The sequence below is a fragment of the Limanda limanda genome, chromosome 2, assembly GCF_963576545.1.
Source record: "Limanda limanda chromosome 2, fLimLim1.1, whole genome shotgun sequence".
Classification (NCBI taxonomy): Eukaryota; Metazoa; Chordata; class Actinopteri; order Pleuronectiformes; family Pleuronectidae; genus Limanda; species Limanda limanda.
The window spans coordinates 10,314,133-10,332,946 of NC_083637.1; the positions used below are offsets into that span (position 1 = coordinate 10,314,133).

Sequence of the window (18,814 nt, forward strand, 5' to 3'; positions counted from 1 at the left end):
GACAAGTAGGAGGACACAGGAGGAGAAGATCTGTTCATCATCCCACCACGTGCAAGTGCACCCACACACTGACACTGCATACGTCCATGTATGGACACACACACACACACACACACACACACACAAACACACACACACACATTTCAAACAAGAGCAGGAGAGGTACAGCATGGCTGAAGATTATGGGCAGATGGATCCTCAAGGGGAGATTGGGGGCTGACACAGTGGGGGAAAGTGTGAGTGTGTGTATGGGTGAGTGTGTGTGTGTGTGTGTGTGTGTGTGTGTGTGTGTGTGTGTGTGTGTGTGTGTGTGTGTGTGTGTGTGTGTGTGTGTGTGTGTGTGTGTGTGTGTGTGTGTGTGTGTGTGTGTGTGTGTGTGTGTGTGTGTGTGTGTGTGTGTGTGTGTGGAGAGGGAGAGTGGGCGTTAGAAGAACTGATGAAAAAGCTAAAGGTCTTAAGGGAAGGAAACAGAAGTGGAGGTGAACTAAAGCCTAGTATTCTATAGCACCGGAAGTATGCATCATTCAGTGAACTCAATTACACACCCATTAATAATAGATAAGACACTTCATTTGACACTTCTGTGTGTCCTACATTCACATACAAATATATTTCATGGCCTTAATATGTCCCTTTTGGCCACATTGGACATACTAGAAGTAAATGACTCCGCCGGGATAAAAGGAAAAGAAATGGTGACGTGTCTAATGTGGGTCCGTGTGAGGAGTGGCACATTATCAGAGGTTTAACATAGCTGGAGTGAATGTCATTCTTTAGTCCAGCTCTCAGTGTGGAACTTGGCAGCTGATCGCTAACAACATACTGTCAGGGCACAGGTGTCGAAATCACCACGGCAACAGCCCTCCGGGTCAGTCGGATGTGTGCTGCACAAATGGACTCTGCTGTGGTGTAATCCATAACAATAAGAGACGGTTACATATAGATAACATGTTATTTCTCATTTAAAAATATTATTTTTCTTTGATATGAGATTCAGGCCTTGGGCAGGTTGTCCCCTCGTCCCCTGAGGCAGCAGGCGTATTGTGAAGAAAAGAAACTCGGGGCTGTTGTGGTATATATCTTGGTGCAGAAGGCCCCTGGCTGTATTTTGATTTACACTCACCCCTGTGAACACCTCTCTCTCTCTCTGCAAGGCGAGCAGTGCGGTGCCTGTGATGGAGTACTCTTCAGCTGGCTAGTGACGCCCAGGGGAATGCAGGGAAATTAAGAAAAATGGTGCCCAGTATGGACAGGGGTTTATAAGAGGCTACAACGAAACGGAAGTCAAGTGGTTGAGAAAAAATGTTCAATGACATAGAGTCTGTGAAATGATGGCATCTTAACTTTGATGCTGTGTCAAACCTAAACCTTTGAGAATTTAGCGGAAAGTGATTCTATGTTTATGGGCGACAGGAGGTAGAGGGGAGTGGGTTGTCCACTAATGTGAAGGTCAGAGGTTCGATCCCGAGCTTCTCCAGCTTGCATGTCAAAGTATCCTTGACAACGAACTAAGAATGGTCCCTGAGGACTGATAGAGAAGTGCTGAGTGCTGCATAAAGGCTCGTTTGAAAGGCTGAATGTGACTCAGAGTATTAATCACTTTAATTGGTCATTAAGAAGAGATACATCACTTTATCATTTCTTTGACCAAATTAAAATCAAGGATGATGGGAAATCCCGTTATCAGATATTGAAACTGCGGCTATAACTGCAAAGGTTTTATACATTGAGTAAATAAGTGGATGTATTGGGTGTTGTCCATAAATATCGAAGTTCAAAATCTCTCATGAGGATGATGCAGCGCAGAGTAAAGAAGTGTGTGAATGTCAGACCTCATTGTGCATGTTTCTCTTGGCTCTTGCCAACCACCACCAGGGTAAACAGCCGATGGCCCCCCCCAGCGCCGTCCTGCCAGAGCTTGTCTCAGCCAATCAGTGAAGTCAACTGTTTGCAGGGTCCTGTATTGGCTGGCTGACATGTCTTGGGGGGGTAAACTGAAGTTTGCCCTCCACGATGTGACACCCCACCCACCCGCCCGACTCTAGAATGTCTGACCTCCTCTTGCACTCACCATCCGTCTGTGTCCTTCGTCTCGCCTGCTGTACTTTCCCACAGAGGGGATAGAGACTCAAAGTGTGTCAGCAGAAAGAGGAGGAATCAAAATGGATCCGATCATTAGAGCAATAATATTTTTAAAGATGGTCACATAAAGTGCAAAACTACAGAACATCTATCAAACTATCTATCTATCTATCTATCTATCTATCTATCTATCTATCTATCTATCTATCTATCTATCTATCTATCTATCTATCTATCTATCTATCTATCTATCTATCTATCTATCTATCTATCTATCTATCTATCTATCTATCTATCTATCTATCTATCTATCTATCTATCTATCTATCTATCTATCTATCTTACTAACTTCACAATTGGCATGTGCATTAATAAGGGTCCAAGAAAGTGCAGAGTCATATTTTTACTCAACGCAAGTTACTTAGTTGTTCATGGCAACGACACCAGTTTGGGATTTTCTGTGTCCTGAGTCCAGCTCCACTGAACTTTGAATAAACTTGGTGAACAGCTCTTTGTGCAGCAGTGGGGGGGGGGGGGCAGCTTCAGGGTTCTTTGGACCGAGTCCCGCAGGTCACTTTTACAGTTTCAATAAGAAAGCTGCAACCAGTGTCACCACAGGCCAAACAAACAACCCTTTCAAAACAGATTTACAACACTGCACCGGTGGAAATAATCCAAAACATCTATTATTAAAAGACAGTTACCACACATACAGTATCAGTACACTGTATCTAGTTCTTGAGGGGGTAATCTTTACTTGTGCTTAACTAACACAACTGTTATATTTAGTGGAGCAGACCACAAAGCCCTGGTGAAGACACACACATGGAAACGGAGGCTGCCCCTGTGACGGCCGACAGGATGATCACTGTAATCATCAGGTATCATCGTCCTCTTTTACCTCCAGAACCAGCATTGCTGCTCATCACCCAAACCAGGCAAATACAGTGGGAGGGATCCTGAGGGAGAGACCAAAATAACCTGCAGGGAGATCAAAGTCTCCGCCTCTTACCTTGGGGAAGGTCAGCCTACACACAGGCAGGGAACCGTGAACGATTTAAAGCACCACCACGAGAACATGCAGATGGCCGGGTGCTTATTAAGTTTGTCGGGTGATGTTTAAGCTAAAGCCCAACGGGTCATTAACTGTGTTCGACTCTCACTCGCAGACAGAGGCCGCATCCAGAGACGTTTAATTCCCCTGGATTAGAGTCGTAAATCTCGGACACGTGTAACGGCCAAAAAAAGGCGGCGACGAAAATGAGCAATGAGAAAATCTGAGCCCATCATTAAGTTGCTCGTGTGGAGTCACTACATTAGTCACATTGATCATTAGCTACTGAATAATTCGCTGTTTTTGATGAATTAAAGTTTCTATCAAGCTTGAAAACGAGCTAGAAAAGAGGAAGAAACCATAACTCACTTAAGGTACCGAAGAAGAATTGTATGACTCGCTCATACAGACGTATGACAATCATCTTCTCTGGGTTTTCATAAACAGGAATTTAGGACTTCATTCATTCATCAAGGACTTTTAACCTTTAAATAAAATATTAAAACATTTATAATTTAAGACTTTTTTGATTTCTTTTAGATCCTCTGGATTCTTAACTGTGACATACAGTCGCATACTCCCAGTGCAATAATTAAGCTCCTATTGTAATGTCCAGACTTTGTATGTCTCAAGTCTTTACCACTTCAACATATCATATCCATTTTAATTTAATTAATATTCTGCTTTAAAAATTGTGATTCCACACAAACTTCTTTAAGCACCAGGTCCAGATGTCTGAGAGTCCATCAACAAGTACAACATATCAAAATGTTTAAATATCATGGACCTGAGAAAGAGCTTTAAAACTAAATAAGAACCATTTCTCTGTGAACTATATTAAAGGAGATGTGACCATTTCCCCAAATATTTCAAACTTCATAGCTCATATCTCCTTTAATTAGGATCAAAATCAAGATGACAAATTTCTATTTGACCTGGAATGAACCGACTTGCACTTAACGTTTGTTTTCCATCCACCCCTCCATCCAAGAGACACTTCCGAACAAAAGAACCATAAATACGAATTTGCACTTTCCCCACATTTGATTTAGGGGAAACTACAATCCAGTGCAGTGAACTCTCCGACACACTTGCCTGTGGCCGGTTGAATGCAGCACACATTACACAGCTGTCTGGCTCTCAGAGACTCGCACTCAGAGAGATAGACATTACAGTCCATAACCTCCGGGTGTCCGAATTATGCAACAGTGCTGAGCTCTTTATTCTCAAACAGAGTTGTGAAAGAAGGAATGAAGGGAGCGGGAGTATAAATCTTTACATGCATACACAACTATTTTGTCCAAATAAGCCTCAGTAGATCACCAGAGTCGAATCTGGGAGGTTCTATGAAATCCACAAGAGATGCATAACACGCTGCTTTGTTGACAATTAACATAATCCTCAAACTGCGAAATTAAACCCAACAAAATGACTGCAATAACACAGGCTACACAGCCATAAAACCAAGCAGCTTTAATAGCTCGTGGTGTATCTCGTCTTTCCGTGGTTTTGGCCTCCAAACTGATCAGCCACGAGTTCCACCTCATTTTCTGATGTGCAAATGAAACTTCTCCATCAGTGAAACATACACGCTACAGTTGTCAGAATCACTTGGATTAATCCCATGATGATCTGCCCCCTGGAAAACCCAGGTCTGGCATCAATGTGCCGAGTCTTGCCGAGGCCATCAGAGCTCGCCGGCGTGATTAAACTCCAGTAGAGGAACAACAGAGCCTGGGCTGAGGTTTGAATGCAGCCCGACCACATCATGATGGCGACTCTCTTGTAGGAGCCCACCAGGCAAAGAATGGATGTGAGCCAGGTTTGGACAAACAAAACAAGTGGTTGAGAACCAGACAATGGGCGCCCCCCCCTCTCTGTAGTCTTTCCACTCTGTGCCCAGCCGACAGGCCCGTGTCCCCCTGACACCCCCGGCTCTCTGTCGGCTGCCGGCTCTTTGTTTCCCCGTCACTCGGTGTAGGGAATCCTGCCAGGACTTGTGAACGGATAGCGCACACACACTTTTGCTCTTAGTATGTGTGAATTGCCTACAAAGACTAAGGAACAAGACTGATGCATATTGTGTGTGTGTGTGTGCATTACTTTTTGTTACTTCTTAGGACCTTATCCTATTTCAAACACCGACTCTTCTTGGGACCAAATCCTGATCCTGATTTGGCAAAACTTACATTCTGAGGTCTGGGTTGTGGTAAAGGAAAACCACAATGAATGGAAGTCAATGCAGTTTCCTATCAATGATAGCTGTGCAAACTTTGTTTTTTTCCCCAAATTCAAATCTTCAAATCTTTGAGGTTTGATGTTTTTGACTTGCTCTGATCACTGACAAGCTTTTATTTTGAAAGTCAAATCAGTTTTTTACTTTCTCTCTACAGATACAGATTCCCACGCCTCAAGCTGGTACAACCCACTTAGGCAAGAACTTTTCTTTTTCTCAAATGTACAATATGAACACCTCAGTGCATGGACCTTATTATATGCAAGTTTATCTTAGAGGAATCTGCTACTAACCCAACACCCTGAGAGATCAACAAACTAACAAAAGAAAACCAACATCTTCAACCACTTCAACACTTTCAAAACTAACCCAACCAACCAATGTTTTATGAAAGTACGGTATGTTGAGCTCTCCGGGCCACCATACTCTACATCCTGTTCAAGTTCCCTTCTCAGACCCCCCCCCCTAAAGCAAACAGACAAGCAAACAGAGGAAGGATCACACTTCCTGTGTAGATGCACAGATAAGATGCATAGAGCACCAACAAGTAGTGGAGCTTAAATATGAGGAGAAACAATTCTAAGTGTGATCAAATGAAAGACCAATCACAATATAAACATAAATTATTAGAAACAGTATAATGAATTGTATATCTGAGTATTAAGTGTAGTACTTTTTCAATTATCCAGCAAAATGTGTTTCTGTAGAGCTCCATATGATATTTAACGACATAATAGACTTTCAGTGAATACTCCCGGTTGGCTGGTGTCAGTGCACCGGTGTCACATGGGGCCGTATATGCTAATGACAGCACAGAACAATAGGTGGCCACGCACATTTCATGGCTGTTGACCTAAATGCCGGCGTTTTAATCCAGACTTGGCCCCTGAAAGCAGCTCAAGCCCGACATTCAGACGCAGCCCTTGTGTGGCCTTGCCTCTGGTCAGAGAGGGAGACAGTGCTGCTAATCTGTCTGTATCTGCCAGCGTGTTCCACCGACCTGCCAGAGGGACAAGTACACGACAAGATCTCTGCGTCAATACGATAAGAAGGTGGGCAGAATTAAGGGACAGAAATATAAACCGTGTTAGTGTTTAACTGAGCGTAATGAAAAAACAACGTTCCTACCACCATGGGCCGGTTGGGAGTATTGGGGCCAAGGGGCCGTCATGATTAGAAGCGTGTTATTCGAGGTGATGCCACGATGCATCAATGTCACGCTAACCAACGTCCACTCACTCCCCCCCCCCGTACAAGACTATGCCCCAAAAACTCAGCAATCCAGGAACATGCAACTCCTGGTGTTGTCTGCAATGGAATAATAACTGTATATTATGGTTCTGAGAGAATTTTTATTAAGATGCTCAAGAGGCAACTTTCACTAAAGAACTCGTCTTTGTGGTGCAAGGTTTTTACTATAATAACTTTATTTCCATGTGCATTATTTCCAAGGTCTAATAAGAAAGTGACCCATGTCCAACACTGGTGCCAAAATGATAGAAAACTTTCTCGAAAAGAGATATAATATTTTCAGGAGGATCACTGTGCATTTAACACTTTGCAACTTGCTGTGTGATTGTGATCCTTCCAATGCAAAATTTCTATAGTCTGTGACGTGTCGGCAAGTAATTGTTGAGTTTTTAGTACTGAGTTCTTCTGTAATTGCTCATGAAGGTATAAATAAATTTGTACAGAAGTGAATAGAGTATATTAAAGATGAAAATGAAGCTCTTTTTGAAATGGATTTGGTAGATAAATTGAGGAGAGTTTAGGTTTTGGTCTAAACATGTGTTTTTAATGGTTTTAAAAGGGATTTTAATTGTTGGTAACTACATAAAGACTTCCTTCCTTCCTTCCTTCCTCCACCCTCTCCCCACATCTTAACAACTATAGCCTGATGAAAACAATGTTAAGAATCTCGCATGGAGCATTTGTATATTGAGTTTTCTCACTCTGTCTTTCTGCAGCTCTCACTCACAGCGTGGTGTCAAATTGTTGTGGACAATTTGAAACTGCTGCAGTGCCGAGACCTGTGAGTGACCTTCAGCTCTGATGCACCTGCCCGGAAGAATTTCACTCAAATGAACGGACCACACCGAGCGATAAAGATTGGGAGAAAGAGATAAAGAAGAGTGTTAATTTAGTTTTTCATAGACCAACATTGTTCCTGTCGGGTTTTCCTGAACAGTATCAGGTTATTACAGAAGATACAATACAACTGTCCCATTTTGTCTCCGCTGGTTGCATAAACTGTAAAAGCTCTTTAAAGATTTCAGAGAGAGTCGAGTATTTCAGCCCTCACGGCACAGCTGTCTGAATGGTCTGGTTCTGCTTGTGGCCTCTGGTTTATGGGCAGACTGGCTGTCATCCCGATAACATCACCGGGTGAAAAGGTTTGTGAAAGGCAAATGAGTTTCAGGATTTCTATCTATTCTCTGTGCACTGTACAAAAGTGCTTCAAATATTAACCCTCGCTCCTTCTGTTTTATGGCACCAGGCGTCTTCTCTTTATCACCATTTTCAGTGTTTAATTATTCCTGAATGATTTCTACATAAAATAGAGCAAATCTAGCGAGTCCTGAACTACTAACTGTTCCCCAAATTAATGAATTCATTGATCAAACAATGAAAAGACAGGGAAATCTTATTTTCTGCCTGCCCGCGCAGCTTTGAGATGTAAAGCAGGATTCTCTCTGAAAAGCAGCAGCTGATTCTTTTGGCCCCGATAACGGACGACTACAATTAACATTCAGTCTGAGGAAGGAGAGTGGACAGAGATGTGTTGTGTGAAGATGCTCAAACACACACAACACACACACAACCACCCACACACCCACACAAACACACCTGACAGCTGCACTTTAACGCCCCGTCCAGGTTATAAGTCTAATTATCCGGCGGTGGCAAGTGTGTTTGTGTGTGCGTGTGTGTGTTTGTGCGTGTGTGTGTGTACCAGTGGGAGGGGGGTGCCGGATGGCTGGGACCTGTGATTTGATTTTTGGAGGAGCAGATGGCAGGCTGCTGCTGGAAGGCATTTGGGGCGTGTTGGGGTGTGTGGTTTGAGTGCGGGGGTGTGAAGGGGGGTGGGGTCCTTACTTTCTAGGAGAGCAAAGTAAAGCTTTCTTTAGAATCTATGGGATTAGTTGGTTACCATGGGTTACGGGTATGTTGTGATTCTCATTTAAAGACCTGATCATATTTGGTGAACGAAACCAAAAGATGATTTGTTTACATTTTTAAATTTATACACCATTTTTTTATTCTTTTACTTTCCACGTTTTTTTTATGAAACAACAATCATATAATTAATTAATGAAATGAGTAATTGAACATAGTTGCTACATTATTCTGAACACACACTGTCAGTTTAGCCTTCTGAGCAGTTTAACAGCACCACAGACGACCGCTCCAGTAAAAACTCAACATTATAACTTTTAATATAGATAACTGCAGGGTTGTTTTATTAGGAACCTAATAATACTGAGTGCACTATAAAAATCTAAATGACAGATATAAAAGCCAGGATGATGTCATCTTTGTGTGTGATTGGTTTGGTGTCTGTTTCTGTGTCTTCTGTGTCATTTTCAAATAAACACAACTGAATATTCTTTCACTTCGGATGGAAAACGTTTCCCCTCGACTCCAGTGAACTCTACCATACACTGATTACTATCTGGGCTGGTTGATGTTGATAAACAGATATTGATTTTCTGGTCTGGCTCTGTGGTTTTAAAGGAAAACATGCATTCCAAAATGTTTGTGTTGCCGTTATAGGAACCTACATTAGGGAACGCCCTCTGCTCTACAGCCAAGACACAAAACACTATCCAGCACATCTACCAGATATTAGTCATTTTAATTTATTTAAAAATCACTTTTATGGGTTTGGTGCATGTCGTCGATAAACATAGGAATTCATTGTTCCTTTATAGATTGACACAAAACTCCCAAAAACTAGAATCATCTTTTAAACATTCGATAACTTGGCTGACAAGAGCACATTTGTATTTCCTATTCATAGAAAATGTATGTTTTGGAGGAACACAGAACAACGATGGAAGTGGAGAACAGCCTTTTGTTTGTGTGTCCACCAGGATGACGTCACTTGGACTGAAGAGGCTCATCAGTGTCGAGAGGTTAGATACAAACAAGTCCGCAACGCAAAGTAGTCAACATATATACAGAAGAAATAAAGACTATGTTGACATGTGTGAAACATTATTTTCCACTGGGAATAACAAGAATCCCCTTAGCCTAGATTACAGAGAGCATGCACTGTGTTAAAGTGATCTGACTGCTGCTGTAATGGACAGGATGTTGTCAGGTGTCCAGCTCTGTGCTTCGGTTCAAGTTACAGGCTTAATGGGTTGACCTCTCCAATTAGACTTTTAATTCGATCCTGAGAAGATCCTGTTGCAGCCGAGAGACGAACACGGGTCAAAAGCAAAAGACATCATGGCGAGAACATCCACGCTGTAGCTTCAGGGTCTTTGCACTGACAAATGTGAAAAACAAATTCTGTCTGCTGCTGAAAAGAATATCCTGAAGAAAATTGCTCCAGAAGAGAAGAAGCTTTTTGTAAGTGCGTGTAACTTTTTCACATGAAGGTTTTCAGACAGAAGGATGAAGGCGTCTCTTGAAAAACCCAAACAGGTTTTAAATCCACTGAATCATCATCAGAAACACTACCTGACTCGTACATATAAACATTCACCTCTAAAATTAATTATTAAATCTGGAATCTGTTGCTTGTATCTAAAGGAGGAAAGGCTGTGAAGGGTTTGAGCACTTGGTGACACCGTGTGTGAAGATTAACTAAAGACCCACTGCCTCCAGCTGATGAGGAGAACTTCAAAGTGTCAGACTGAAGGATTCATGTTACAGGAAAAGAAGATATCATTCATCAAATGACACTGAAATAAGAGACGACTCTGACTAATGGCTGACGTGTCTATCATATAAAATCCTGTGGTGAGAATCGGAAGAAGACACATGATGTGGCCGGGGTGAGTTGTGTGATGTGTCATTTGGAATATCCAAACTTCACGATTACAACTACAATGATTGATTGATGATTTGAAAGATAAATATGCAGCTAGAAGGAAAAAGAAACAGGAACTTATACATCAGATCTGCCAGATCTTAGAGTGTAGTCACCTGATCGAAGTCGAGCCGGGTTCAGATAAAAGTTTGAAATGATATCTGGGTTTATGTCGGGTTTGATCTCGCTGGCTGGACTCGCTACTTGATTTGTTTAGACACAAACAACACAATTCCCCTCATGTTTGAGTCGGGCTCGACTAATCTTCTCTCAGGGTTCAGACACACCATCCAGCCACAGTCACAAAAACAAACAACAAGTTTAAGAGCATCCAGCACAGGAAACTTTAAGCTATGATTAAGTTAAATATACAGTGATATTCTGGATACTATTAGATAACCCTGACAAACCCTTATAAATTGTGTTCCTGTCGTGCGCTGTCCTGACAGAGAGGACGCTGGTCCGGCTCTGTCAGAGGAGATAAGAATCACTATTCTCATGAGTCACTTATCTGGACTGTAAGAAACCCTCCTGTCGGCTCACAGGAAACAAACAGCAGCTCTTTTGCTTTTCAGACTTTACTTTTTTTTAATGAGGCCATTGTTCCGTTTCACGTAAACTTAACGTCAAAGTTATTTCAGCAATAATCAGCAGCTCAGTGGAGTTGTTCATTTAATTATACAGTTGAATTTCACTGACAATTAAACAGCTGTTTTAGATTTTACGAGAAAAGTCTTTGTGAACATTTTGATATCAGGCAAATCTAACCTGAGATCCACTCATGCACAAACAGCACGAGCAGATTCAGGAAACGTCTCAACGAGTTTAAAAGCTCAATGTGACCATTTGCTGCGTCACAGGGAAAATAATCATACTTGTTTCTCTTGATGTGTTTCAGTCATTTCAAAAAGCCATTGTAGGCACCCTCAGGCAATGCAAAGCAGAAATGTGGGAGCAATTATTCTTACTTAAGCGATAAAACGTTGCAGTTCTTCTTGCATTTAAAAGTCTAACCTATATTCACTGCCTTTTAAACTTTATTCTGTCATTAGCCAGGGGTCTGTTTGATGTCCTTTGCTATAAAAACCCTTTGAAATTGTTGAAGAGAATTGTATTTGTATCTTTGCATTCAAAAGTTTAGTCCTTTAAAGTTTTGACAATAGAATTCTATATACATAAATAAGATGTGAATCTCATACATGCATTCCAGCCCTTACACAACCTCACATCTGTTGACCTAACTTTTCCATTCAAGTTCCTGTCAAGGTTCGAAAGATTCTTTTGAAAACTTAACTTTTATACATTTCCTCCTTTGTGATGTGTCATTTATTTAAGTATAATTCATCCTCGACATTTGTCATGAGCTGCAGTTGTTAAATCACTTCTGTGAGAGGAGATAAAACAATATAATCAATAATCATAATGTCAGGAGTCTCTCAGATGAGGAAACATCGATATAAATCACCGGGTGTTCAAGCTCGTCTCATCTCCCACCACCGGGGACTCTCAATGAGAATCTCAGATGCGTTACAGCGGTGAACTTGTCCCAGACGGCTTCACGAGGTGTGGAGGACACTGCACTGATGGTTATAGCAAAAGGCCTGAACTCCAAAGTGTTTTCATTAGCGCCTTGTTGAAATAACTGTGGCTGTGTAATTACGTATGGATGATTAAGGAGGATGTGATTACCTCCGCTGCTGACACAGCTGAAGCCTGTAAATCACAGCGGTTTCTGGAGATAAAACCTTTCGGCTCTCAGCCACACAGGCCCATCTGGTTTCCATGTGCACGTCGTCCGACCTCGTCTCAGTGAAAACAATGCAGGAAACTCCCTCTGTAACGCCCTTGTGATGTAATGATAGTCAGTGAGCTCATGGATTGGCAGGAACCAGAAGGTACATTGTTTCTATGGATGCTATTGTCCTCTACAAGGAGGAGATAGTTGTAAATCACACTGCGATGATGCTTTCAGACCAAGGAGGTTTTGTTTTCACCCTTGTTCATTTGTTTGATAGTTGTTCTTCTTTGTAAACAGGATTGTGAGAACACTACTTGATGGATCACCATGAAACTCAGTGCAAGGATGTAGTATAGGCCAGGAAACAACCCATTCAATTGGGGTGTGGATCTGGACAAAGGTGTGGATCCAAGTATGTTTCTATCCCTTGCTTTAAGATTGCTAAATGGGTGTTTGTTGACTTTTCTTCCCTCTCTGTGTTTATGTTCTGTTATGTCCAATTGTCTCTATTACAATAATATACAACCTGTATTAAATATCTTGTTAGTTTTGTATTTTATTTTTTGTTTTAATTGGAAGACATTACTGGTTTCTACCACACCCCACGTGTATTGATTAACATTTAACTTCATGCAATTTGTATAATCAATATGTTGATTGAAATAAACTCAACGAAGAAATCAAGCATATTTAGGGGACTGATATCTATGCTTGTGTGTAATATGGTAAAGGTTGATTGACTATAAGGGAGCTGGGAAACTCACCTGCTTGCCCTCCAACGTGTACAGCCTCCTCACGGCTCCAGAGTCCAGCTTGATGGCCTCGGTGATGTCGGTGAGCACCTGGTCGAAGGAGTGCGCCGTCTTCTTGTTGAGCAGAATCCGAACCGCCTTGCGCGGTTTGACGCCGCTGCGGATCACGGTGACGAGCTTGGGCTTGATGAAGTCCTTGGACTCGCGCTGCACCAGCTGCATGAGGCAGGAGAGGGAGCGCGAGGTGCCGGTCTTGCAGCCCACCGACCAGTTGGGGTTGACGTTCTTGGCGTAGTCCACACGTCGGAAGGGTTCGTTGGAGGCGCACACGTAACTCTCACCTGGAGGAGGACAGAGAGTTGATGGTAGATGTAGTCAACGCATGTAAACCTCAGAAACCAATTTCACGTCCGAGAAACAAAACCCACACCCATGCACCACACGTATGGAATGCACCATAAATACCGCTTCCACTTCTGCGAACAACAGAGTTAACATTCCTCAGTTGGAACAGAAAGGCTCATTGAGAGACCGGTCCAGCGTAGCACTGCCCTTCGTACCGTTCAGCTGCCGAGCTGCTGGCCTCCCTCCAAAGCAAAAGCATTTTGTTTCATCTGCCAGCATTCCATCGGAACCGTTAATACGCAAATGTTTCCTCTCAAGAACAAAGTCGTGTGACAGCAGGAGGCCGGCTGGTCGAGTGAAAACCACAGCAAGAATGTGTGTGTGTGTGGGGGGGGGATTGTTTTGGAGTGATTGTTAGATGAGAAACTGTTGTTCCTCAGTGCCGACACGTCTCTTCAGCATGAGTAAGAATGTGACACATATTTTCTCTCGTGGCTCCATTCTATTTCTAAAGTATGTCAGTGTCCTTGAAGAGGAAAGCTACTGCTCAACAGGCGAAGACATAATCTCTCCTCTTTCTGCATGATGAAGAGCCTGATCACATTTATTGGATCCAATAGTGGAGCATTGTTTTTGCTATATCGTTCACTGCATCAGTATAATAACTTTCCAGTGGCTGGGGTGTGGTATGTTAGGAAAACTGCATAGTAATTAGGTCAATCTCTGAGCCCATTGGCTGTCGTCTAACAAAGAATTAGCCTGTGGGGGCAACGGCCAACATTCAAGGCCCCCCGGTGCAGAGGGTGGATATCTGGGCCAAGATACCGTTCACTGTCCGAGTTGTTTTGAAACACTGCTCCGAAAATTTTACCAACCAGATTACAACTGATAATCCGTAAAAGTGTCATAAAATGATAAAATGATCGTATAGAGGGCAAAATGTATCGTACAAATACAATCATTATCGTACATCTGGCCACACTGACCCTTTTCAATCTGTGTTTAGAGATTATAATGAGGTTGGCCGTGGAGCAAACAGACATGTTCGTTTCAAAGCAGCATAATCCTTAAATCCTACAAACCACACAAATATGTCAGTTAATAACTTTCAGAAAAATGTTGTTTGTGAAACCATTTCCACTGTCTTTGAGTAAATAGTGATTTTTTTTCTGGTTGCTGGATATGTAAGACAAATGAACGGAGCTAGAGTGTATAAGAAGGCCGTTTGAGACAGTGTGTCCCACGATACCTGGTTTCATTAAGCCTGCAATTAACCAGAGGCTAATTAAAGAGCTGGGACGCAGCTGGGGGGGCAAAATAAAACTGGGGCTGTCAATCATCCGAGGGAAACTGTCAGAGCTGGTGACAAATGTGTTCCCTGGAGACCCGGGGATCTCAGGTGCAACGTCTCCCAGTCATGCGAGAGGCCGCCTCCTCCGCCTGCCACCGGCTGCTGTGCTCATCTGCACCACAGCTGAGGCCGACCTCACCAGAGCCTAACCAGCTCCTACTGCAGGGTCACACAGCTGGCACCAGTATAAGACCTCGGTAGATAGATGTGAGTGGGAATCATAAAACAGTGTCAGTATAAGATTTATAATGTCCAAAACAATGAAGAGACCCCATCATCCACTGATATTCTCAATTCTTTGTTTTGCAGGTTTATTCTCTTTTTAGACATATAGGTGGAGCTTTTTCAACATCCACCTTCATGGATCCATCATCCTTTCATTCGGGATCGGCTCAGTTTTTAGCCTGGAGCAAAAAAATCAATAAATCTCTACAAATGAGACATTTAAGATTATTCATGACGGAGGGGCTCTTACAACTGTTAGAATTTTGAAATTCAAGTCATGACGACGAATCTTGGAAATTCCCAGAAATGATTTCATAAAAATATTTCCTTTCATTTTAGGTGAACATCAAACTGTTGTGTTGGATTCGTGTTCGATATCCCTGGTGTAGGAACAATGATTACAGCAATATATTCTAGCTTCTGACCATTAGTGGCAGCACTGAGAACATTATGCTGCAACATTGATTTTAACAGGACTTGCGTTTGTCCTAAATGGCCGTTGGAGAAACTCTCTGGATGAACTGCAGACAAGTTAAGCATGAATTCATTGTTATTCTGAAGCATTCTCATCCTAATGAACTGAACGAGCCCTGAATCACAGACAGTAGAGCAGCTCTCTACTTTCTGTGATTCAGAGCTAATGAGGAAGTTCTCGTTCGGCTTCCTCATCTGGTACAGTTACGTGACTCATGATGTGACATCCCACTATCAGGGCAAACGCTATAAACAGCTATAAAATGTGCAATATTTCCAATGCAGGAATTCCTCATTATCTTTAGCCGAGTGGAACATCCCCATTAGGGGGACTTCATCTCAGCATTTGCTAGAAATAAACCCTTCAGCCGGCAAAGTTATTGTCCCATCTGGAGTTCCACTGTCAGCACGTTGTCCGCACAGTAAACTACAAAGCTTCAGCTCCTGCTCCCTCCCTGTGTTGTTTTCCACCAGCGCAGCAGTTCAACTTGGCTGGCTGGCTCCCGTCCGGGCCGTAAGGGGCACACATGTGAACGCTGCTTGATTGGCTTTGCACACAAAAGAGCCCCAGCAGGCCTCAATCAATGGAGGCCGGACTGCTGAGCTGTGCAGTAATGTGCCCTCCCCTCCGTCCATGATGGGTGAGAAAACAAGGACAAGACACTGGAGCTGAACCACCTGCAGTCCGTCTCACGGTTGAGATGTTTTGACACCGACTGTCAATGCTAGTAGGAAGAAGGATTAAAGGGGATTTTTATGTGATTTGGGTGAACTGACCCTTTAGCAGATATTTTGTAGAACAAACTTCTTCCTCTGTGTTTGTGCTTCTCGTCTACACAAAGAAAAGCGTCACTAAAACAGATATTTCCAGTGTTTGTGTATCCACGTGCACATGCACATGTACAACAGAGTATTTGGGGAACTATATGTCACAGCTCACTTTGTGCATGTCCACAGAAACAACAACAATGGCCGCTCTACGTTTTGTCTAATCACAAGTTTGCAGCCAAATCACATTCACAGACATCTTCTGCCTTAACCATTTCATAAGCAAAGATATAAGTTAAAGAAATCATGAGCTCCTAGTTTTGTTTTTACGTTAAAAACCTGTCCGCAGTAGTGTAGACGAGGCCGAAGTTAGTTGTTGAGTTGTCGGTCAGAGGTACAACTCTGGATCAAGCCAATGCACCAAAAAAACACAACCTCACTTCTGCTGCAGTTTGCCAAAGCAGTGATGCCACAGAAATTGAGATCAGACACTCACTGGCCTAAATCTTCCTCGGGTCTCTCAGGGGGACACGACGCAGGAAATGAGCGGCGTGGAGGATGTGACACGAAAAATAAACCAGTACATAAGAATAACGACTGCAAGCGAGAGGTCAGCGGATCCTGACCGAGCGGTAACCCTGTCACGTGGAAAGAGGATTGCAGGGCAGGTCGTGGAGCAGACAGACATGAAGCTTAACTTATCACAGAGAGAGGTCACTGTCCCTGCAGCGAGAGGTCACTGTCCCCTGCATGGAGAGGTCACTGTCCCCTGTAGGGACAACAACACAGCAGGACAGTGAGAGGACTGCTGACTCGGCTCAAATCGTGTGTCTGCAGTTCAACGGCTGCATCTGACAAAGTGCTTTTAAAAAAACACATTTGTTTGGGAACTTGGACTCTTCTGTTACTTCTAACTATAAAAATCATTGCAATCAGTCAGTTTCCAGTCCATTAAAGCCCATTAATCCCCCCCCCCCCCTTCCCTCTACACTGCAAGCAATAAACAGATAGTGTGGATATTGGAAAAAAGGGGGAGGGAATCTTCCATCTTTCAAGCCCCCAGGGGGAGATTAAGACTTTAACAGCAAATTGACCTTAAAACTAAAACACACAGTCATCAAACATTTACTCCCAGGCAGTGAGGTATAAAACACACATAAACTCAAAGTGCAGGGAAGTGAAAGACCAGCTGAGATGAATGAGTAGAAGCCAGGATCTGCACTGAGGAGTGTGTGTGTGTGTGTGTGGGGGGGGGGGGGGGGGTTCCTTGTGTGCATGCATGGCACTGGGTCAAACATGTCACAAGAGTTATGTCAAGGATGCGAAACTGGGTGAATGAAGAGGGAGGATTTGCAATTGCATCCATTATATATCTCGATTTTCTACTCTCTCTCTCTCTCTCTCTCTCTGTGGTGGGTTGGGGGGGAACTTTGTGGAGCCAGACTTCACATGTCCTGACTGACCTTTTAAAACCCCCTGGCCTCACTTTCCCGAGGCTGTAGTGCACATCTGCATCATCTGCATGAGCCAGTCGACCAATATTCAAAGCAAAATGTAGCTTTTAACACAAAAAAGAATCGATTGCATGGATCTGGATCAATGCACATTAGTCTGTCGTGCAACCAGGCCTCTATCATAACGTATGGTGACAAGAGGAAAGCAATGCATCCATCATCATCAACCCCTTACCCTCCACTAGCTCCTCCAGGCTGCTGACCCTCCGGCCCCCGTCCAGCACGTACAGGCTCCGGACCCCCTGGGGCAGGTGGACGTTGTCCGACAGGGACCGGGTGAGCTCCATCAGCAGCGCGTCCAGGGACCGGAACCGGTCGTGGGACACTGCGTACACCAGCCCTTTGAAATACTTGTCCCCGTTGCGGTAGAATCGCACCTTCTTGGCTTTCTTCTCGGAGGTGAGAGACTGCAGGGTGCGGGTCCGGTAGAAGCTGCAGTGCGCGCTGTGCGCCGGGCTGGGGATCGCTCCGTGGCCCCTGGAGCCCGGGGGCACGGACCCGGGGCCCGAGGGGGTCCTGGGGGTCCTCTGCAGCTTCTCCTCGAAGTGCTCGAACTCGATGCTCCTGCTCAGAGACATGTTGAATCGTCCTGAGAGAAAAACAAACACTTGGAATCCAGAAGGAGTCCGTGCGCGCACTCGCTTCTGCAACTTGTGCTCGTTGCAAACAGCAGCTTCCAAAAGAAACAATCTTCTTAATTGCTTAATTAATTGATCTTCCTACAACACCCCGCCGCAGGAGGAATCCGAGTGCAACAATGCGCAGCAGCACCAGCGGAGTTTGACAGGCATCGCTGAGGAGTTTCCAAACCAAAGTTGGGTTACACCGCAGCAGACTGACCGCAGACCTCCTCCTTCTTCTCCTCCTTCTCCCCTCACATCCTCCGTCTCACTGGAGGCTGAGTCAAACTGTCACATCACTGGGAAATGAGGGAGTAGGGAACCTCCCCAGCCTCAGGGTCCTAATGCCCCGAGCGTTTTCCAGCTGAGGACCATGAAGTCTTAAAGGTCCAGCCTGTCAGTGAAAGGGATCTATGGGCAGAAATTGAAAATAAAAATAATCCTAGTAATGTTTTCAATTGTGTGTGATCATCTAAGTTGTAAGAATTGTTGTTTACCCTAGAATTAACCCTTTCTATTTACACAAGGAGTGGGTCCTGTCTACGGAGGCTGCCATGTTTTTTACAGTAGCCCGAACTGGACATACTTAACAAAAATACCAGAAAAGTAATTGT

General features: G+C 43.6%; 1 protein-coding gene across 10 annotated transcripts in view; it reads right to left on the minus strand.

The window, feature by feature from the left end:
* The window catches only part of dclk2a (doublecortin-like kinase 2a), a 35,857-nt gene extending 17,394 nt beyond the window's left edge, over positions 1 to 18,463 (minus strand). For 9 of the 10 annotated variants that reach the window (XR_009682774.1, XM_061083698.1, XM_061083690.1 and 6 more), the window contains exons 1-2: positions 17,756 to 18,463; positions 12,916 to 13,244 (exon numbers count right to left, since the gene is read on the minus strand). Coding sequence is in view for 9 of the 10 variants with exons in the window: in XM_061083698.1 (XP_060939681.1) it covers positions 12,916 to 13,244; positions 17,756 to 18,158 (732 nt within the window). In the remaining variant the exon portion in view is untranslated. Of the gene's footprint in view, positions 1 to 12,915; positions 13,245 to 16,562; positions 16,627 to 17,755 lie in introns of those variants that run through there. The other variant, XM_061083704.1, reaches the window with a different exon arrangement.
* Positions 18,464 to 18,814: the final 351 nt, after the last annotated feature.